Raw genomic sequence first — 23,714 nt, forward strand, 5'->3', positions numbered from 1 at the left:
GCCCAGGGGGTAGCCGGGAGACACAGGGGGAGAAGGGGCACAGGAGACATGGGGAGAAGGGGAAGGCGTGACAGACTGGGGGGATGGGAAAGACAGGAGGCGTGGGGAGACACGGGGAGACACTTGGAGGATGGCGCAGCGTGGGCGGATGGGGCAATGGTGGCGGCAGATTCCTGGCCTGGCCCAGTGTGGGGAAGCGATGCCCACCGGGCATGGGCTGTGGGAGGTGCCTGGCCGCAGCCTGAGGGACAGAAACAGACAGATGCCAGTGTCGTGCAGGGAGAGCTAGGCGTGGGTCTGTAGGAATGTGACCCAGTGACCCTTCCCTCTGCCCCGGCTCAGCCCAGCCTCGTGTGAACCCTGTTACCCTCTGTGCCCTGGCTAGTCCGGTTCTGGTGTCTCCCCAGGCGCCCTCTCCATCGTGCGGCCTCTGAACCGGGAGGAGGTGGCCCAGCACAACCTGACAGTGGTGGCCACGGACCACGGCTTCCCACGCCACTCGTCCACGCAGCTGCTGTCAGTGCTGGTGCTGGACGTCAACGATGAGGCTCCCGCCTTCGAGAGGGCTGAGTATGAGGCCAGTGTCATGGAGAACCTGCCAGCTGGCTGCCCCGTGCTGCAGCTGCTGGCCACAGACCACGACCTGGGTGAGAGCCTGGGGCTGGAGCAGGTGGCTCGGGGGGAGGGGGCTGGCTGGGTCACTGCTGCTCCGAAGGGGGGTGGAGAAGGGCTAGAGAGGGTATGATCACCACAGGTCTTCCCCTGCCAGGGTAGCATGCAGGGAGCCCTGGGGCAGGCGTCTTTCCTCAGGGAGATGAGCGAGCTGGTCCCTGAGCATTGAGGGACATCTGAGAACCCTCAAACCACACCAGTCCGTGTCACAGCCACCTTCACGCCCACCGTCTGGGGTGGGCCTGTGGCACGGTCACCAGGCAGCACCTCTCCTCCACTTGACCCCCAGCCTGCCCGGGGCCCCCTTAGCCTGGGCAGGGGCAGTCGTCTTCCCTCAGCCTTCCTGACATCCACACTCTCCACTTCTGCCCCTGTCCTCCTGCCTTCACCCCCAGCCTCTGTGAGGATCTTCCCCACCCCACAGCCCACACTGCTCCCTTGTGGGGAAAGGGCGGGGAGCAGGGCATGGGCTGGGTGGGAGAAGGCATAGTGGGTGCAGGGGCTGCGAGGTTGGGGGGCAGAGGAAGGGCCCGGCCCTGGGGCCCCTGCAGGAGCTCTCTACACGATACCTCTTCATCCCAGAGGTTTCTCTCTGCAGGGCCCAATGGGCACGTGTCGTATGGAGGCCTTTCTGGGGGGCCCTTCTCCATCCACCCACAGACAGGGCTCATCACCACCTTGCGCTCCCTGGACCGGGAGAAGCGGGAGCAGTACATGCTGACAGGTATGGCCAGAGCTGGGCTCAGGTGAGGAAGAGAAGGGCACTGCGTGGGAAGAGGCGAGTGAGGGAGGCAGGGGCTAAAGGGCTCCCGGCTGGCCTGGACATCAGCCCGTTTGCTGAGGGAAGGAGGCGAATTGTGCGGGGTGGGGAAGAAGCAGGTTTTGAGTGAGGCGGGTGAGCGAGGCAGGGAGGGAGGGGGACAGGGAGTGGGGGTGCTCGCAGCTTGCTACAGCTCTCTGGGAACAGACTGCGCATGTCGGCAGGGGGCGGGCGGGTGCAGGACAGGCCACGGTGGAGCTGCTCCTTGCAGGCGGTGTGTGGTCCCCTGGCTGGCACGCTGGGTCTCCAGGACCCTCTTTCTGCCCACAGTCTATGCCCGGGACGGTGGCCTGCCCTCCAACCTGGCCAAAGTGATGGTGCGGATCGTGGTGGGAGATGAAAACGACCATGCCCCACGCTTCGAGAGCGAGTCCTGCTCCTTGGAGGTGCCAGAGAACCAGAGTCGCGTGGCGCTCTACACCCTGCAGGCCACAGACCCCGATGCTGGCGAGAACGGGCGCCTGGAGTACCACGTGATGGGTGAGGGCCACAGGGCAATGGCCCACACTGTGCTGGGGCTGCTCCTCCGACCCCAGCTCACACACACAGGCTCCTGCCCTGAGACCATTGGCTGCCAGTGCATGCGACAGACCTGGGGCACAATCCCCACCGGCTTGGTTCCAGCCAGGCCATGCACAGCTTTGTCTGCTGCCCCTCTGACAGCCCCCGGAGAGCGTGAAGACTGGCTCCAGTCACTCCTCCTGGGGCTTTCTGTGCCTGCTGGGTCTGTCACGGCCTTTGCACACATCCCTTTGGGGAGCTCTCTGCAGCACCAGGCACCTGGGCCAGGTCAGAGCCATGGAGCTGGGGCTGGGTCCAGTGCCTTTGCTTGGGGCTCCTGGGGGCCTGCCACTTGATGGCAGGGGAGTGGTTGCTCCCCTGTCAGGGATGGAGGGGGTGGGGAGCAATGGTGCGGGGATGGGCTAGATTGCGCATCCCTTTGGGGTTTGCCCCTGGTGCTCCGCACTGGGGGTTTGCAGCTGAGGTGATGCCAGGTGTGGGCCATTTGCTGTGTGATCCACAGGTGGGAGGGACCCTGTCCTGTTTGCACCATGGCTCCTGGCATGCAGGCACTGTCTGCAGCATTGCAGGGGCCATATCAGGGTGGGTCCTTCAGTCCCATCTCCTCCCACTGAGCAGTATCAGCTCCCTCTGGGCTGTATCGGGAGGGTCCCTTGCCCCCATCCTCCCCGGGCCATATCTGGAGGTTCTCTCATTCCCACCTCTTCCATCTCTTCTCTGTCAGATGGAGATCCTGCCCAGGATTTCACCCTGGACCCTGCTTCCGGTGTCCTCTCCACCTCGCGTAGCCTAGACCGAGAGCTGGTGGCTTCTTATCAGCTGACAGTAGTGGCACGAGACCACGGCACACCCCAGCGTAGTACCACCATGTCTCTGAGTGTGCGGGTGCTGGACCTCAATGACAATGCACCACGCTTTGCCCAGGTAGCCTACACGGTGGAGGTGCCCGAGGACCTGGCTGTCGGGGCGCTGGTGCTGCAGCTGGTGGCAGTGGACCCAGATGAGGGCACCAACGGGCAGGTCTCCTACTACCTGGGCAACGAGTCGCTGGGCATGTTCCAGGTGGAACCACGGAGCGGGCACATCATCAGTGCCCAGGCCCTGGACCGTGAGCGCCGCTCCACCTATAGCTTCCTGGCCAAAGCCGTAGACGCGGCACCCTGGGAGCCCAAGAGTGCAGTCGTGCGTGTCACAGTCACCGTCCAAGATGTCAATGACCATGCACCTGCCTTTCTGCACAGCCCACTCTCCGTCAACCTCTCCCGCCACACACCACCTAAGCAGGTGGTGGCCACCATGCGGGCTGAGGATAAAGACGCAGGTGCCAACGCCTCCATCCTGTACCGTTTTGCCACACCGAGCCCCAGCTTTGCCATCAATTCCTACACTGGTGCCATCCAGCTGCTGCAGCCCCTAGGTACTCTCAGCCAGCGCCAGCGCACCCTCTTCGTCCTGGCCACTGACCTGGGCCAGCCAGCCCTCTCCTCCACTGGTGTGGTGGTGATCTACCTGCAGGAAGAGAGCTACCGGGGCGTACGCTTCCCCCGTAGCACCAGAGAGGTGGCCCTACCTGAGAACGCCGCTCCAGGTACTGCCACTAGCCGGACCCGGGCAACGGGGAGCAGTGCGGGGCTGGGGCAGGGAACAGCAGGGAGCTGAGATGGGAACTGGGTGCCAGGGACAATGGGGGAGCAGCAGGGCCCTGGAGTGGGGCAGTGGGGTAACTGGGAACAGCAGGGTGCTAGGAGCAGAGCCACTGGAGGCAACAGAGAACAGTGGGCTGCTAGGGGTGTGGCATGGGGTGTCATGGAGCCCAGGATCAATGCTACGCCCCCACCTTTGGGACCTTCTCTAGAAGGAACCCCTTCTATGTGCCAGATCCCCACGGGATCTCACTCTGCCTGCAGGGTCAGCCATGTGGCCTCACCACCTCCTGAGACTGGAGCTGTGAGTCTTCTTCTCCCCTGCGTCACACCGTGAGCTCTGCTCAGTGAGCCCAAGGGAGACAGAGTCCTGGCAGAGACTGTTCACCCAGCATCGGCAGTGACACACCGACAGCGCTGTCAGACCAGTCGGGTTTATTAGCCAGCTGGAACACAGCACAGGTGGTCCTTACGGTAGCCAAGAACTGAAGGTTAAAGCATCCCCCATCCGAGTCAGCCCAGAGCCCAGCCAAGATGTAGTGACCCCATAGTTCAAACTTTGATTCTCTTCATCTGACTTCTTGTTCAGGTGAGAGCCTGGCTCCTTCCAGCAGGATCCCCACCGCCTCCCACCTTCCACTCCTTTGTTCTTCAGTCCAGGAATGTTGCTCAGCTTCCCTGTGGAGAAGTGGGAAAATCCATCTCCGTTGGTTGCCAGGTGTCAATGTCCTGGTGACTGGGTTTGCCATTGTCTTCTCAACTCTTCCACTGCTATGGGGAACCCAGGCTCAGACAGCTAGGTGACACCCACACCTATGTCTCTTAGCCTGCCCTAGGAGCAAATAGTCCTTTTCCACCCCAGGGGGTAACAATGCAGCATCTAGGGGAAACTGAGGCACACATAGACTTAATAAAATATTACAGAAAATTATCATTTTGTCACATCTCTTACCTGCTCAAGACTGCACTGAGCAGTGACCTGGGGAAGTTTGGGTACCCCTTTTCGTGACAAGGTATCAGCTATAACATTTTAACTCCCATTAGCATGAATCACTTCGAATTCCATCTTCGAAGTCTAGCATTAAACCCTTTCATTTGATGCAGCCACGTAAGAGAGGAGTGGTCAGTATACACAGCAAAGTGCCACCTGAAAAGATATAGAATTGTAAAAGATAAGGGATGGAAGGGACCTCAGGAGGTATCTAGTCCAAACCCCTGTTCAAAGCAGGACCAACCCCAACTAAACCATCCCAGCCAGGGCTTTATCAAGCCAGGCCTTGAAAACCTCTAAGGATGGAAATTCCACCACCTTCCTAGATAACTCATTCCAGTGCTTCACCACCCTCCTAGTGAAAAAGATTTCCTAATATCCAACCTAGCCCTCCCCCACTGCAACTTGAGACCCATTGCTCCTAGTTCTGTCATCTGCCACCACTGAGAACAGCCTAGCCCCATCCTCCCTGGAACCCCCCTTCAGGTAGTTGAGAGGTCTTATCAAATCCCCCCTCACTCTTCTCTTTGGCAGAATAAACAAGCCTAGTTCCCTCAGCCTCTCCTCATAAATCACATACCCCAGCCCCCTAATCATTTCTCTCTCCAATTTGTCCACATCCTGCCTGTAGTCGGGGGCCTAAAACTGGACACAATACTCTAAATGTGGCCTCACCAATGCCGAATAGAGGGGAATAATCACTTCCCTCGATCTGCTGGCAATGCTCCTACTAATGCAGCCCAATATGCCGTTAGCCTTCTTGGCAACCAGGGCACACTGCCGACTCATATCCAGCTTCTTGTTCACTATAATGCCCAGGGCCTTTTCTGCAGAACTGCTGCCTAGCTCATCGGTCCCTAGTCTGTAGCTCTGCATGGGATTATTTTGTCCTATGTGCAGGACTCGGCATTTGTTCTTGTTAAACCTCATCAGATTTCTTGCGACCCAATCCTCCAATTTGTCTGGGTCATTCTGCATCCTATCCCTACCCTCCAGGGTATCTACCACTCCCCCCAGTTTAGTGTCATCTGCAAACTTGCTGGGGGTGCAATCCACCCCATCCTCCGGATCATTAATGAATTTGAACAAAACCAGTCCCAGGACCGACCCCTGGGGCACTCTGCTTGTTACCGGCTGGCAACTAGACATGGAGCCATTGATCACTACCCGTTGAGCCCGATGATCTAGCCAGCTTTTTATCTATCTTATAGTCCATTCATCCCACCTGAGCATGCAGGAATGAAATCAGGAAGGCCAAAGCCAAATGGGAATTACAGCTAGCAAGGGGCATGAAGGGTAACAAGAAGGGTTTCTACAGGTATGGTAGCAAGAAGACGAAGGTCAGGGAAAGTGTGGGCCCCTTACAGAATGGGGGAGGCAACCTAATGACAGATGATGTGGAAAAAGCTGAAGTATTCGATGCTTTTTTTGCCTCTGTCTTCACAGACAAGGTCAGCTCCCAGACTGCTGCCCTGGGCAGCACAGAATGGGGAGGAGGTGAACAGCTGTCAGTGCTGACAGAACAGATTCAGGACTATTTAGAAAGATTGGACATACACAAGACCATGGGGCTGGATGCAATGCACCTGAGGGTGCTGAGGGAGTTGGCTGATGTGGTTGCAAAGCCATTGGCCATTATCTCTGAAAACAATTGGGGGAGGTCCCAAACGAATATCCTCGCTACAGGCACCTTCACTGTGGGGCTGAACAGCCCCCCCCCCCCCCCCCCCCCCCCCCCCCCAAGGGTAGGTATTTACTGGGCACAAATTGAGGCAGGCCATCAAGCCATGCCAGAGTCACCTCAGCACCTGTGTCCTGATCCCTCTGGACCCTTTTCCCATCCCCCTCTCAGGGAATGATATAGCGATTGCTCCCCTGGCTCTGCCCGGTGCACACTCTGTGCATTGAGGCATGAACATTGCAACTCCCAGATGGACTAGTCTAGAGGCTTCCTGCCCCCTGAGCCACAGGTGCGCTGTTCGCCCAGCCAGCCTGAGGAGCTGGCCTTCCCTCTGACTGGGCTGTCACTAAATTAACCCTTCAAGGGTTCTGTCTGGCTACTGGTTCATTAGCCCGTCGGCATTTTTGCTCACCTGTGCCCTGTTTTCCTACAAAGATCACGTCAGGTCTTTGAGATGGCTGGGAGAGGGTGACCACATCAGCCATCACCACAGTTCTGATTTACTCAAATCCCACTTCTGGCATCCCTCCGTGACCCCTTCTTTGGGTCCCAGACCTGGGTCAGTCCCCTTTGGGCCTCTTTTCATACCTAGACCTACTGTTCACAAATTCATCTGCCAACCAGCCTGCACTATGCAGATCCTTAGGCTTCCTGCTTGTGGGGACATAGCTCACAGAGCTGTTCCAACCCAAATCGTTCAGCATAGTGATACCTGCACCTTCTACCCCAGCTGTGGAGAGATTCACCCGTCAGGGTGGTGGCTTCCAAGTATGTCATGCCCTGGGTCTTTTGAGCACCCCAAAACCATTTCTTATGAGCCTCAGGTGTCAATGTTAGCAACGCTGTGTGAGTGTCAGTGCAAATGCTGGGTGAGGTGCGTGAATCTCTGAAGAGTGGACAAGTCCCTGCCAGGGGTGTGGCTCAGTGGGTCTTGCTGAACGGAGCTCACAAGTGTGAAGCAGGAGGGCTGAAGGCCCAGAAGTTTGGTCTAAGGAGGTGGTGAGTCCGCGTGGCTTACTCTCGAGAACCCTGCTGTTACCCATGGGCCCTGTGCCCCTAGTACTCCACAGTTCCCCAATACACTGATGCCCTGGGTCACAGATCCCCAGGATCAGTGCTATGCCCCCAGCTTTGGAACAGTCTCTGGGAGGGATCCCTTCTATGTGCCAGAGCCCCCCCAACCCACTCTCCTCTACTGCCCTCCCAGAGGCAGGGATAAAACCCAGGTGTCCTGGTTCCCTGGCACCCCTCCCACTCACACACACTCTAATCCACTAGATCTTCTCTTCCCTAATGGCAGTGGCAGTCCCTATTGTTGTCTCTAGTCCTCCAGGAGCTGTGTAATTTCACTCATGGTGCACACTCTCTATGCTTTCTCCTTTTCTGGGAGGTTGCCCATGACACTCACGCTGTCTTCACTCTCCTCCAAGGCACCGCCGTGGTGAGCATCCAGGCCATGCATGCAGGGGGCTCCTCGGGGCGCATCACCTACAGCATCGTGAGTGGCAATGAGAAGAATGCTTTCCTCATCCAGCCCAGCTCAGGTACGGGAAGCAGGAGGGAACACAAGAGAAGCATAAATGGGGTGATCTTCAGGGCTTACAAGTGCCAGCCTGCCTGCTTGTCTGTACATCTGCCCGGCTCATTCCAACCAGAAATCCCTCGGCCATGAGCTGAGGCCTGCATAGCATTTGACTTTATATCACACAACATTAGCGCTAATTTTTTATCAGGTGCAATACCAACGTAGCGCATTTGAAATAGATTCAAACTGGCTAACTGATAGATCTCAAACGTAGTTGTAAACAGGGACTCCTCATCCAATTGGATGTTTCTAGTGGAGATCTGTTCTCAGCCTAATGCTAGTCAATGTCTTCATCAATGAGTTGGAAGAAAATACAAAGTAATTGCTGGGAGAATATGCAGATGACAAAAAAATTGGGGGAGTGGTAAATAATGGTGGGGACAGGTCAGTGCTACAGAGTGATCCTGGATCATGTGCTCATTTGCACGTTATTTAATGCAGCCAAAGCCCCCGGTCATCCATCTACGCATAAAGGATGCAAAGTTGTGATGCTGGGCATGTCTACTTGAATATTTAGTTCAAAGCAAACTGGGGTAGACACCTCTCCTGCTCTAGCCTGCTGTGCGTTAAGTATCCATGTGGACTCTGCTGCTGCACTCTAAATATTCCCTTGTGCTCTTTGATTTACCCTGCTGTGAAATGGGAGCAGATCAAAGTGCACTGGGGATGGTTAGTGTGGAGCAGACTGCTGCAGGACAGATTTATAGCCCAGCCCGCTGCGCACTAAGTGTTTGTTTAGAAAAGCCCCCTGAGAAGGACTTTAGGTCCTGGTGGAATTCAGTTGAACATGAGCTCCCAGAGCGATGCGCTAACTGAAGGGTGAGCATGACTGGGGCAGGGAGGGCAGGCTAGATAAATAGGGTAATATCCAGTAGGAGTAAGAAGGTGATATAATCTCTATGAAGGATCAGTGAGACCATCACTGGACACTGCAAGGACCACACTACCTCCAGGGATCCGCCAGTACCATCAGTCCTGACTGCGGGAACTCCACAGACACCAGGACATACGGAGACTTACATAACACCAGAGGATATATTCCTTCCTTGTCCGCAGGCTCCCTCTTCTCCAGCCTAGCCCTCCTGAAGGACATTACTACACTGGAGGAGTATACTACTTTAGTGTCCCAGGAGCCATCTCATCTCCCACCATCAAGCAGGCGTGCTCTGGAACCAATAGCTCCATCGTTACCAGAGAAGCATGTTTCGGACTTGGATGTGTCAGATGTGCTGGCCGCTCCGGTGTCTCCATGGAGAGAGTTACTCTCCTTCCTGCCACCAACCGGATCTGTCAGTGTATGAAGAGGAAGACATTGACCCGGATCCGCAAGTACCGACAGTTCCAATAGGAGTCTCATCCTCATTCCCAGATGAAGCGGCTACTCTGCAAAGAGTTGCCATTGACCTCCAGATACCACTGGAAGAAGTCCAGGATCCACAACACTGGTTCTTGGATATCTTGCACCCTCAAGAGCCAAGTAAAGTGGCCCTTCCAGTCAATGAGGCCATCCTAGAACAGGCTAGATTGGTCTGGCACACACCAGCATCCTGTGCCCTCATAGCTAAGAGAGCCAAGAGATGCTGTTTTGTCCCCAAGGGAGACAAATGTTTGTTCTCCAATCCCACCCCCCAATTCGCTGGTGGGAAAGGCAGCTACAGAAAGGGCTAAGTTGCAATATCTAAGAACCATGCCGACAGACAAGGGCTCAAAGGGGCTGGACCTCCTGGAGATGAAGGTCTTCTGTTCCCTGAGACTGCAGTGTTGCTTTGCTGACTGTTCATGAAATGTGACTTTAATGACTATTCCAGGCTAGCGAACTTTAAGAACAAATTCCCCCTGAGGACTGAGCCAATTTCAATCCTTCATAGAGGAGGGCAAGTTAATGGCAAAACCAGCCCTTCAGGCTGCATTGGGGGCAGCAAATACGGCATCCAGAAGTCTGGTCACTGGTTCAGTCTTGAGAAGGGATCCTTGGTTACAACTGTCAGAATTTCCCAGGGCACCATTCAGGATGTTCCCTTTGACCAGTCGAATCTTTCAGTGAGACGACAGATGAGTTCCTACACTCGTTAAAGGACTTGAAATTGACCCGTTGCTCCCTGGAGACCTACCTTCCAGGCCTCTGAAGGAAACACCAGATACAAACCGATAAATCAAGGCCATCTCCTCATGCGTTCTATACCACTGTCCAGCCGAGCCTCCATGGAAATGCCAGAGAGTTCAGAGGCCTTGCTTTTCAGCCCCCTCTACCACCAGGCCCCTACCCATTCCCAGCCACCGGCTACAGCCACTTCTGACATACAGGTCGAGACCCACCCACCACCACTGATGCCATTGGCCTCTTCCCCCATCATATTTGGGGCCTTCTCACACTCTTTGCCCACAACTAGCAGCTGAACACAAAAGAAGGTTGAGTCTTGGAGATTATCCAACAGGGATGCTCCACAGAGTTCCTGTCCTCCCCCCTCACAAACCCTTTCCTAGTCCCCCTTCAGGGATCACTTTCAAAAGGTGATTCTTCAACAGGATGCAGAATCCCTCCTGCACCAAGGGGCAATAATATGCATCCCACCTCAGTATCAAAGAGAAGGCTTCTACTCTCCATATTTCCTAGTCCCCAAAAGAGAAGAAGGGTAGAGACCCATTCTGGACCTTTGGCAACTCATCATCTTTCAAAGTTGACATTCAGGAGGATTACATTGGCATCAATAATCCCCTCCCTTCAGGAGCAGATGTGGTTTATGGCTGTCAACGTGAAGGATGTGTACATCCTTATAGACGTTCACCCTCCCACAGGAGGTTCCTGCAGTTTATGGTGGGCCCAGAACATTTCTAGTTCCAAGTCTTTCTCTGTGGTGGCAGCCCAGATGAGACATCAGGACTACACAGTATGACTACGGGCTACACAGATGACACAGAGCTGTACAGATGACTGGCTCCTGGTCGGCTGCTCCTGTCAGGAGCTCATGTCAGTGACAGAGCTGCTTATCCAGCTTCTTGGCACACTAGGCATTTGCATGAGCAGAGAAAAGTCTATTTTATTACCCGCCTAGATGATCAACTTCATTGGCACAAAAATGGACTCTCTTTCCAGCAGAGCTTTCCTCCCCACAGACAGATTTTGGATAATGCACCACCTGATTGCATTTATTTCCCACAGACCAAGAACTACGTGCAAATGTGCCTTTCGCTGCTAGTGCCTGTCGCTAAACGTGCATTTATGTGACACCATTTGCCAGGCTTCATCTACAATCCCTACAGGCCTGGCTCCGCTTGGTCCACTTACCAGACAAGGACCACATCAGTGACAAGGTGACTGTTGCCACCAGGGTCATCGCCACCTTCCCCTGGTGGTTGAATCCAGAAAAGGTGAGAGTGTCCCCTTCAGTACTCCCATCCTCAGTGGGACGGGCGCTCCTCTTCTAGGGTGGGGTGCCCACCTGAAAGGCCACCCTGCTGAAGGTACCGGGCCCCCACAGGAGGCCAGGCTGCACATCAACATACAAGAACTGAGAGCAGTCCGCCTCACATGCAAGGCATTCCTCCTGCTCATACGTTCACTCCACAGCCAGGTGATGTCAGGCAATATCACCACCATCATTTAAATAAACAGACAGCGTGGAGCAAGGTCTCGTCCCCTCTGCCAGCTAGGACCTGCTGCCTGGCCAAATGGAGCAGGTGGTTCTCTGCCCTCTGCCTGGGGCACAGGCAGTCAATGTTTTCCAGTCACTGCAAGTATTCTGATCATCTCACGTTATCTCCTGTCTCTAATGGTCTCAGTTCTCTCTGTTAGTTCGTTGCAGGGCCACCTCGCAGTGATTGGTGCCTGCTTCTCTCCACCCACCCAATTACGGTTTGGTTTATGAAGGTCTAATCAGGACCTTCCCCCCATCCTACACCTCAAAGGACCTTAATCTCATCCTGTTGACACTCACTAAACCACCCTTTGAACCCTTGGTCTGCATAGGCCCAACCTAACCATGAAAATTGCATTTTTAGTGGCTATCCCTTTGGTCAGGAGTATCAGCGAGCTGCAAGCCATCATAGCAGACCCTCCGTATATGCTGTCTCACAAAGAGAAGGTTTTCCTTCACCTACATCCTAAATTTCTCCTCAGAGTTGTTGCTGAATTTCACACCAATCAGAGTCTCCACTTACCTGTTCTTTTTCCGAAACCCCATGCTTCTACTGAAGAAAAGAGACTTCACTCCCTCGATGTCCAGCATACCCTGGCATTCTACCTGCAAAGAACCAAACCAATCAGAAAGCCACCAAGTCTTTTTATCACCAGAGCAGAAAGATTGTGTGGTCAAGCTGTATCCTTTCAAAGGATCTCTAAGTGGGTTTCGGGATGCATCATAGAGTGCTACAGGTTAACGCACATTCCTCCTCTGTGGCATCCCTGCAGGAGATCCCAATGCAAGGCATTTGCAGAGAGGCCAGCTGGAGCTCCATCCACATATTCGCTACACACTAAGCGTTAGTTCACAACTCCACTGTGGATACAGCAGTGGGATCTGCAGTACCCCCAACATCTTTGCCGCTTGCTTCCTCACACCCACCCCCAGTCTGAGCACTGCTTGTCAATCACCCACATGTTGAATAGGGACCAGCACTTGAAGAAGTGAAGGTTACTTACTGTAACTGGAAGTTCTTTGAAATGTGTGGTCCCTAGCTGTATTCCACTACCCACCCTCCATGCCCTCTGCTTTGGATCCTGTTGAATTATTGATAGAAAGAGGAACTGGAGAGGCATCTGCCCACACTGTCTCTTATACCCTCAGTCAGGAGCACAAGGACACCTACTGCATACATGCAGGCCAATGGACAAAGCTTGTAAGAATTTCCAGACTTGGGCACATGGCACGCCTATATACCCACCTGTGGAACACAGGTAGCAATTTAACATCTCAAAGAACTTCCAGTTACAATAAGTAACCTCCATGTCTTATGTGGTGAAGGGTGGGCAGAGCTGTGGGACTCTACATATTGCTGACGCTTGAGTCCATGTTGGCTGACCGGTTCACCTAGTAGTTGCATGTAGATGTTGAAAAGGACTGGAGAGAGAACTGATCTTTGTGGGACTCCACAGGTGAGGGGTCTGGTGATGGAGGTGCAGTTTCCCATCAGTACTCATTGGAAGATCCCTCCAGGGAGGATTCAAACCATTTTAATCCATTCCTCTGGACTCTTGCCACCTCTCAGACTATTTCATAGTTGACAGTGTCAAATGTGCAGAGATTTCCAGGAAGGTGAGAGTGGATATCTGCCCTCTAACCACTGACAGCAGGAGATTATCCATCAGTGACACTAAAGCATTTTTGAGTTCCATATCCTGGCCTGAATCCAGATTGTGCTGGGTCTAATATATTAGCTTCAATTAGATAAGTTTGGAGTTGTCCTTTGGCTAGCTTCTTTCTTGAGCTTGCTAAGGAATGAGAGATTTGACCATGAGTGATGGTTATAACTGACGTATCCAGGTTACTTCATGTTACTTCAGTGTTGGTCACTCTGTAGAGTGTTTGAAGGAAGAAGGAAAAATTCCTTCTCAGAATAAGTCATCAGCCATTACAGCCACGATTGGCATCAGTTGTTCCTGACTCTTTCAAAAGCCATGAAGGGCAGGGTCTGGTTCATGAGTTTTGAGTCAAAACTCCTTTGGGGTGTCCAGAACTTCTTGAGGAGTACTGAGCTCCAGGATTGTAGGCAGGCTGTTGGATGTTGAAATCCAGTGTCTACATACTAATGCAAGAAGTATGAGGAACAAGCAGGAAGAACTTGATATGCTAGTTAATAAAGCCTGAAATATTGGTATAGAAGGGTACAGTTTGCTCAGAAAGGACAGGCAGGGAAAAAGGGAGGCGGTGTTGCCTTATATTAAAAGGGTATTCACTTTGACTAAGGTTGAGATGGAAATAGGAGACAGACTTGCTGAATGTCTCTGGGTGATGTCATGGTAGGGGTCTACTACAGACCACTTAACCAGGAAGAAGAGGTGGATGGGGCTTTTATTAAACAACTAACAAAATCATCCAAAGCACAGGACTTGGTGGTGATGGGAGACTTCAACTACCCAGACAACTGTTGGGAAAATAACACAGCAGGGCACAAATTATCCAACAAGTTCTTGGAATATATTGGAGATAATTTTTTATTTCAGAAGATGGAGAAAGCTACTAGGGGAGAGGCTGTTCTAGATTTGATTCTAACAAATGGGGTGTAACTGGCTGAGAATTTGACAGTGGAAGGCAGCTTGGGTGAAAGTGATCTTGAAACAATAGAGTTCATGATTCTAAGGAATGGCAGGAGGGAAAACAGCACAATAAAGATAATGGCTTTCAAGAATGCAGACTTTAGCAAACTCAGGGAGCTGGTAGGTACGATTCCATGGGAAGCAAGTCTAAGAGGAAAGAGAGTTGGCAGTTTTTCAAAACAGCATTATTAAGGGCACAAGAAAAAACTATCCCACTGCATAGGAAAGACAGGAGGTATGGCAGGAGACTACCCTGGCTTAACCAAGTGGAAACTAGGTCAAATTACAAAGGATGACTATAAACAAACAACACAAGTATGTAGGGACAAAATTAGAAAAGCCAAGCCACAAAACGAGATTCAACTACCTAGAGACATAAAGGGTAACAAGAAAACATTCTACAAATACAATAGAAGCAAGAGGAAGACCAATGGCAGAGTAGGCCCATTACTCAATGAGGAGGGGGAAACAATAACAAAGATGCGGAAGTGGCAGAAGTGCTAAATGACTTTTTTGTTTCAGTTTTCACCAAAAAGGTTAGTAGCGATTGGATGTCTAACTTAGTGAATGCCAGTGAATATAAGGGAGGATCAGAGGCTAAAAAAGGGAAAGAACAAGTTAAAAATTTACTTAGACAAGTTAGATGTCTTCAAGTCACCAGGGCCTGATAAAATACATCCTAGAATACTCAGAGAGCTGACTGAGGAGATATCTGAGCCATTAGCGATTATCTTCGAAAGCTCATGGAAGACGGGAGAAATTCCAAAGGACTGGAGAAGGGCAAATATAGTGCCAATCTATAACAAGGGGAATAAGGACAACCCAGGGAATTACAGACCAGTCAGCTTAACTTCAGTACCCTGAAAGTTAATGGAGCAAAAAACTAAACAATTTGCAAACACCTAGAAGATAATAAGGTGATAGGTAACAGCCAACATGAATTTGTCTAGAACAATTCATGTCAAATCAACCTAATAGCTTTCTTTGACAGAGTAACAATCCATGTGGATAGGGGGAAGCGGTAGATGTGGTATACCTTGACCTTAGTAAGACTGTTGATAATGTCTTGCATTACATTGCTACAACCTAGATGGAGCTACTATAAGGTGGGTGCATAACTGGTTGGAAAACCATTCCCACAGAGTAGTTAGAGAGTACAGAGTTAACCATTCCCAGAGAGTGGATAGATAGTACAGAGAGTAATGGTTCACAGTCAAGCTGGAATGGCATATCAAGTGGGATCCCGCAGAGAACAGAACAGTTCTGGGTCCGGTTCTGTTCAATATCTTAATCAGTGATTTAGAGAATGGCATAGAGAGTACACTCATAAAGTTTGTGGATGATACCAAGCTGGGAGGGATTGCAAGTGCTTTGAAGAATAAGATTAAAATTCAAAATCATCTGGACAAATGCAAAGTGCTCCACTTAGGAAGGAACCATCAGTTGCACACGTACAAAATGGAAAATGACTGCCTAGGAAGGAATATTTCGGAAACAGTGTCACACTGTTGCAAAAAATATAATTCTGGGATATATTAGCAGGAGTGTTGTAAGTAAGACACGAGTAGTAATTCTTCCACTCTACCCCATGCTAATAAGGCTGCAGCTGGAGTAATGTGTCCAGTTCTGTGCAGCACAGTTCAGGAAAGATGTGGACAAATATGAAGAAAGTCCAGAGAAGAGCAACAAAAATTATTACAGGTCTAGAAAACATGACCTGTGAAGAACTATTGGAAAAATGGGGTTTGTTTAGTCTGGAGAAGAGAAGACTGAGGGGGGACATGATAACTGTTTTCAAGCATGGGCAGCAGGTATAATAAGCCAGGGGAGGCTAAACTGACCCATCGCCAGACACCTGGGCTGTGGTGGCCCCGCCTCTCCCCTCCTTCACTCCACTCCCCTTCTTCACCGCATGCGACCTGTGTGTGGGGGGAGGACTCAGAGCTCCTCTAGGTGGCCTGGGCTCAGGACTGCTCCAGGCGCTGGCTGGAGCTCAATGCTGTCCGGGCATCAGCTGCAGCTTGGTGCTGCTCCGGGCAGGTGCTGGGGCTTCTCTGGGCGCCAGTCTGGGTTCCGGGTTGCACCAGCAGGCCAGCTGACGAGCAGGGGAGAGGGGACGGAGTGGGGGTGGGGCCTTGGGATAGCGTGGAAGGAGCAGGGCCTCGGTTCAATGGGTAGGTGACTGGCCTCCCCAAAGGGGGTGTGCGTGCACCGCCCATGTTTTCAAGTACATAAAAGTTTGTGACAAGGGAGGTAAATTGTTCTTGTTAACCTCTGAGGATAGGACAAAAAGCAATGGGCTTAAATTGCAGCAAGGGCAGAAAAACTTCCTAACTGTCAGGGTGGTTAAGCACTGGAATAGGGAGGTTGTGGAATATCCATCACTGGAGATTTTTAAGAGCAGGTTAATCAAACCTCTCAGGGATGGTCTAATCAGTGGTTCTCAACCAGGGGTACATGTACCCCTGGGAGTATGCAGAGGTCTTCCAGGGGTACATCAACTCATCTAGATACAATATTTGCCCAGTGTTACAACCAGTTACAGGAATAGGCTCAGTGTGAATAAAAACTTAATTGTTGCTGTTGCTTCACTGCCTCCCAGAAGGACAAGACTCACAAGTGAAAAACAGGTTCAAGTATCACACTCAAATGCAAGACGATATTTGTATTCCAATCGATTTATTTTATCATTATGTTTACAAAGGAGAAAGTCAGCCATTTTTCAGGAGCAGTGTGCTGTGACACTTGTATTTTATGTCTGATTTTGTAAGCAAGTAGTAGTTTTTACATGAGGTCAAACTTGGGGTACGCAAGACAAAACAAACTCCTGAAAGGGGTACAGTAATCTGGCAAGGTTGAGAACCACTGGTCTAGATAATACTTAGTCCTGCCATGAGTGCAGGAGACTGGACCAGATGACCTCTCGAGGTCCCTCCAGTCCTACGATTCTGATTCCTCACTGTAAGAACAGCAGGACAAGGGAACTGATGACCTCAGGAGGTCGGGGCAGCTCCTTGCTGGAGGTTTTCAAAAGCAAGCTGGACAGCCCCCTGCCTTGGATGGTTTAGACACACCAAATGCTGTATCTTGGCAGGGCTTAGACTAGCTGACACTTGCGGTCCCATCTCACCCCTGTGATTCTATGGTGAGTGCATCCAGGCTGTTTGAGAAGCCTTCTTGACTACACATGATCTTTCAGTGCAGTAGGATGATAATCCTTCGCAGCCCTTGCTTCTGGGCTCAGATGCAGGTTGTAGGCACCCGGGATTGCTGAAGCAGTTACCACCCAGATAGTTCTTTGGGGTGGGATTTGTCAATTTCAATGGCGACTTACAGGAAAGTTCTCTTGGCCATAGGCTTGGAGACATATTTTATGTTTCATCCTGTCTGAAATCAGTCTGTTTTCTGCTTTGGCATTTAAATTTCTGCCCCTCTCTCTGTATCTAGTTCAGGCAGAGATGACTGGTACCTGGTGATAGTGGGGGGCACAATTTAAAGGTTCCCCCAGTCCTCCAACAGCTTGAGTCCTGCTTCCCACAGGCACGCTCTCCCTTACCCTCAGCGGTCCTCCTGCAGCTCTGAGTTGTTTGCTACTCCTGTCCCCACAGCCAGCTCGCCAGTTCCAGGAGCTGCCGCACAGGGAGGGGGCCTGGCTGGCAAACCCTGGCAGAAATCTAAGGGGGAAGGCATGTAATCCCACATCACGTCTGGCTCAGGGTATCAGCAAACCAAGGAAATCTGTGTGGGCGATGGGCAGAAGGAGGCTCTTTGGGATCAATGCATGGAATGGTGACAATTCACCAGGTCCTCCACTTCTCGTCCTGTGGATGGAATGCTGCTTCCTTCGGTAGACCTTGAAATGAGGTGGAGTCCTTGAATCTTCACAGCCAGATCAGGATCATGTGTCTTTCTTGTTGAGGGGAAAAGCTGTGATTGCTGCCTTAGCGAGATGACAGGCACAGGCTGTGCAGGACATTGGCTGGCTTGTGATGTCCTTGGTCTTGACATCTAGGCTGAAGATGGTAACAATTCCTGGGTTTGCCACAAACTCCCTGTGTGAGCTGGGCCAGCGCTTTGGTCCCTGGGCCTCCATTCCTGTTTGTCCAGGGGGAGAACAGCTCTGCCCTGCCACACAGGTGTGAGGAGAAATGCAGTAACAGTTGCGAAGTGATCAGTACTACGGTGCTGGGGTAACAGAGGTGCCACAGACAGATGGAGAGGTATGTGGGTGCATGGGACGTGTGTGTGTGGAGGCGTGTGCCCATGCATTTGCCTGCGCACCATCTCAGTCTGTTTGGTGACCCTGGGACCCCATGCCTTGGCTCACACCCGTCCTCTGCAGGTGCCATCTCCGTGCAGGACTCCAGCAGCCTGGACTTCGAGTCAAGCCCACGGCTGCGCCTCGTGGTTCAAGCAGAAACTGTAGCCTCCTTCAGCTTCATGGCCGTGAACCTCAACCTGCAGGATGTGAATGACAACCTGCCACGCTTCCAGCTGCAGAACTACGTGGCCTTTATCTGGGAGTCGCAGAGCTACGACTCCCCCGTCATACAGGTAGCACCAGGGGTGGAGGCCCCCGGATGGGGCAGTGGGAGCCTCACTTGTGAGCTCTGGGCACCCGAATGCATGGCCTGTTGGTGGGCAGGGGCGGATGCTGGGCAGTGGGAGCTCGGGGCTGGATGGCCTTGTGGGTCTGACCCCACACCAAACCCGTGTGTTGTTTTGCAGGTTCTGGCCGAGGACCTGGATCAGGGGCTGAATGGTCAGGTGACCTACGCCATCAACCAATCGCTGCCCATGAACGGGCTGTACCACATTGACGCCCAGCTGGGGACCATCACTACTGCAGCCATTCTGGACAGGGAGATCTGGGCTCAGACCCGGTGGGTGAGAGCCAGACAAATGTGTGTGCCAGGGAGGGTGATGAGCCCCTGCACCAGCTCCCAAGGCAGTGGTGGGTTCTCCTTCTCTCGGCGGCGTCAGTCCCAGGCTGGACGATGCTTTAGCAAAACTCTGGCAAACACAAGTCCTTGGGCACAATGCCCAGCTAACAGGGACCTGCTAGCTGGTGCCATGCAGGAGCTCAGACAAGATCTGACGGAGCCTTCTGGCCGTAAACTCTGCAGCCGTGTCCCACGTAGGGGGGCTGGCACTGGGGCGAATTTCATCCGCCCAAACTGAACACTCTGGGATCCCCCCGCCATGCGCCCAATCCTCCCACCCTCACACACGCTGAGCACTGTGTACCCACCCCCACACACCCCACACACGCTGGGCACTGTGTACCAACCCCCACACACCCCACACACGCTGGGCACTGTGTACCAACCCCCACACACCCCACACACGCTGGGCACTGTGTACCCACCCACACACACGCTGGGCACTGTATACCCACCCCCACACACGCTGAGCACTGTGTACCCAGCCCCACCACACCCACACACACGCTGAGCACTGTGTACCCACCCCCACCCACCCCCACACACGCTGGGCACTGTATACCCACCCCCACACACGCTGGGCACTATGTACCCACCCCCACACACCCCACACACGCTGGGCACTTTATACCCACCCACACACACGCTGAGCACTGTGTACCCACACGCCACACACCCACACACTTGCTGGGCACTGTGTACCCACACACCACACACCCACACACTTGCTGGGCACTGTGTACCCACCCCCACACACCCCACACACACTGGGCACTGTGTACCCACCCCCACACACCCCACACACCCTGGGCACTGTGTACCCACACCCACACACCCTGTGTACCCACCCCCACACACCCCACACACGCTGGGCACTGTGTGCCACTCCCCACACACACGCTGGGCACTGTGTACCCACCCCACACACACCCCACACACCCACACACACGCTGACTGGGCACTGTGTGCCACCCCACACACCCCACACACGCTGGGCACTGTGTACCCACCCCCACACACCCTGAGCACTGTGTACACACAACCCACACATGCTGGGCACCACGAACCCAATCCTCCCACACCCCACACACGCTGGGCACCATGCACCCACCCACACACACCCACACACGCTGGGCACTGTGTGCCACCCACACACACACGCTGGGCACTGTGTACCCGCCCCCACACACGCTGGGCACCGTGTACCCACAAACCCCATACATGTTGGGCACCATGTGTCCCCTCAGCCTCTTCGGTCTGGACACTATGCACCCCCCCATCCCATAGCCCACGCACACTGGGCAGCCCCCCACACATTCTTGGCACCATGTCTCCCCTCCCCACAACCTGCATACTCTGGACACTATTGCCCCCCCCCCAGCCCATATGCTCTGGCCACCATTCACCCCCAACACAGCCCATGAAATCTGAGAACCATGCCCCCACCTTCCCACAGCCCACACTCTGAATATCATGCAGCAGCCCCTGGCCCATACACTCTGGGCACCACGCACCCAACCCCCACAGCCCGCCCCCTGGGCACCAAGCACACAGCCCCGCAACACAGCCCGCACCCTGAACGCCATGTGCACACACACAGAGAGCCCTGCACCATGCACACACCCCTGCACATTGCCCCCCCACAGCCTAGGCACCATGCACACAGCCCCCCAACACAGCCCGCACTCTGGTCTCCTTGCACACACCCCCACACAGCCCACACCCTGAGCTCCATGTGCACACACACACAGAGCCCTGCACCATGCACACACCCCTGCACAAACCCCCCAAGCCTAGGCACCATGCACACAGCCCCCCAACACAGCCCACACTCTGGTCTCCTTGCACACACCCCCACACAGCCCACACCCTGAGCGCCATGTGCACACACACACAGAGCCCTGCACCATGCACACACCCCTGCACAAACCCCCCACAGCCTAGGCACCACGCACACAGCCCCCCAACACAGCCCGCACTCTGGTCTCCTTGCACACACCCCCACACAGCCCACACCCTGAGCGCCATGTGCACACACACACACAGAGCCCTGCACCATGCACACACCCCCTGCACAAACCCCCCACAGCCTAGGCACCACACAGCCCCCCAACACAGCCCGCACTCTGGTCTCCTTGCGCACACCCCCACACAGCCCACACCCTGAGCGCCATGTGCACACACACACACACACACAAACACACACACACAGCCCTGCACCATGCACACACCCCCTGCACAAACCCCCCACAGCCTAGGCACCATGCACACAGCCCCCCAACACAGCCCGCACTCTAGTCTCCTTGCGCACACCCCCACACAGCCCACACCTTGAGCGCCATGTGCACACACACACACACACAAACACAGCCCTGCACCATGAGCACCCCCCTGCACAAACCCCCCACAGCCTAGGCACCATGCACACAGCCCCCCAACACAGCCCGCACTCTGGTCTCCTTGCGCACACCCCCACACAGCCCACACCCTGAGCGCCATGTGCACACACACACAGAGCCCTGCACCATGCACACACCCCCTGCACAAACCCCCCACAGCCTAGGCACCATGCACACAGCCCCCCAACACAGCCCGCACTCTGGTCTCCTTGTACACACGCACGCACACACGCACTACAGCCAGGCACTGTGCACACACAGCCCACACCAGGGGCACCGTGCATCTGCTTCCAGTGTGCGTGTGGGTTCACAGGCTCTTGTGCGACGCTGACCAGCAGCTTTGTCTCTGCTCCCCAGGCTGGTGGTGACGGCAGTGGACAAAGGGACCCCGCCGCTGATCGGCTCGGCCACGCTGACTGTGGTGGTGATGGATGTCAATGATAACAGCCCCACCATCCCCCTGCCCTGGGAGGTGCGGGTGCCCGAGAGTAAGTGGGCAGAGCACTTGCCGATGCCAGGGTGGGGGTGGAGCAGCATGGAGGCGAGCAGGGTGTGGGCTCTGCTACCTGTGCAATCCTGGGATTTGCATATCAATTAATATGAATAGACTAATTTACATAAAGCCTTAACTCCTTGTCCCATTCCAGGCCATGGTCCCCAATCTCCTACAGCCATGGGCTGGTGCTCTAGGCAAGGGCTCCATGGTTAGAGTCCTCCAGAAGTCTCTGTAGCCTCAGAGCTTACCCACATTGCTGCAGCGCAGAGCACCTTCCCCGCCTGCAGCGAGGAGCCCTGGCCAGGGCTGTGGGGCCAGACAAGGCAGCCCCAGGGAGGCACGGGGGGCACTTACCTGCAGACTTCTGGCCTGGGCCCTGGGAAGCCGCTGCAACCTCTTGCTGGGGAGGGGCTGGTCAGGGGGGTCTGAAGCTGGAGCCCCCTGTCTCTTTCCCCCGTCCCCACTCACCCCAGCTGGAGCCCTCTGCCCCCGACCAGCCCTGGCTACGCTGCATCACTGCCTGCCCCCCTCACCAGCCCCAGCTCCCCTCTCCGGAGCCCCCTTCTGTGGCCCCCTCATCCCATGTCAGCGCTGGCTCCTCCTGGCTGAAGTTCCCTCCTTCCCCAGGCGTCCCTGCCTTTCCCCACAGGCTCCAGGCAACATGGCAACCACTTCTGGCTCTGCTGAGCTGGGTTCCCATCCCTCCCACAAAGAGCCATGCCTCAGTGGGGGGCAGGACTCAAAGCTCTTAGCCTGCAGGTTGCTGACACAGCACCGCCTCCCTGCAGACACCCTCCTGGGCACTGAGATCACCCAGGTGACAGGGAATGACGTCGACTCCGGCCCAGCGCTCTCCTACACGCTAGTGCTGGACGGCAGCGCAGCAGGCACCTTCAGCATCCTGCGCTATGGCGGCCGCATCGCCCTGACAGGCCCACTGGACTACGAGCGGTGCAGCCACTACGTCCTGACCGTCCGCTCCTCCGACTCCCGGCACGAGACCGAGGCCAACCTCACCGTCATCGTGGAGGATGTCAACGACAACGTGCCGACCTTCAGCCAGGGCCTCTACCAGGTACTGTCTAGACATGTGCCCTAGAGACGTGCCCTAGACATGTGCCCTAGAGACATGCCCCTCAGATACCCCCCAGGGAATGCCCAGTGCCCTGCCCTAGAGTCAAACACCCCAGAGCCCCCACCAGGTACCACCCAGAGCTCTGCCCTAGAGAGACGCACCCCAGAGCCCCCACCAGGGACTGCCCAGTGCCCTGCCCTAGCCCCCCAGCCTCAGGGACACGCCCCCCCCCCCAGTTCCCTCACCAGATACCGCCCAGTGCCCTGCCCTAGCCCCCCAGCCCCAGGGACATGCCCCCCAGTTTCCCCACCAGGTACTGCCCAGTACCACTGCACCAGCATCCCCCACTAGGTACGGCCCAGTGCTACTACACTGGCTCTCCCCACATGAACACTGGGCTCTCTCCTAGCTCCCAGCTCACATGGATGCTATGCAGCAGCATGTCCCTGGGCCCCTGCTGGGAACCACCCAGTTCAGGGTACAGAGATTCCCCTGGGCCATTAGGCATGAGGCCCATCTGTTCTGATAAACCCACTAGTATTTCTCACTGCCACCCCAGAGCAGATGAGTGAGCCCCTCTGGGAAAGACTGGGGCACTGCATCTAGGGACAAGGAATGCAGGCCATGTTGACAG

General features: G+C 54.4%; 1 protein-coding gene across 1 annotated transcript in view; it reads left to right on the plus strand.

Annotated features, from left to right (window-relative positions):
- The window catches only part of DCHS1 (dachsous cadherin-related 1), an 87,724-nt gene that overhangs the window by 50,794 nt on the left and 13,216 nt on the right, over positions 1-23,714 (plus strand). The window contains exons 10-18 of the mRNA XM_067544905.1: positions 408-647; positions 1,271-1,396; positions 1,763-1,972; positions 2,739-3,602; positions 7,760-7,873; positions 18,510-18,721; positions 18,896-19,050; positions 21,867-21,997; positions 22,794-23,080. Of these exons, the coding sequence (XP_067401006.1) occupies positions 408-647; positions 1,271-1,396; positions 1,763-1,972; positions 2,739-3,602; positions 7,760-7,873; positions 18,510-18,721; positions 18,896-19,050; positions 21,867-21,997; positions 22,794-23,080 (2,339 nt within the window). The remainder of the gene's footprint in view (positions 1-407; positions 648-1,270; positions 1,397-1,762; positions 1,973-2,738; positions 3,603-7,759; positions 7,874-18,509; positions 18,722-18,895; positions 19,051-21,866; positions 21,998-22,793; positions 23,081-23,714) is intronic.

Source organism: Emydura macquarii, unplaced genomic scaffold (assembly GCF_026122565.2).
Source record: "Emydura macquarii macquarii isolate MOO-44397 ecotype Brisbane River unplaced genomic scaffold, CSIRO-AGI_Emac_v2 contig_1032, whole genome shotgun sequence".
NCBI lineage: Eukaryota > Metazoa > Chordata > Testudines > Chelidae > Emydura > Emydura macquarii.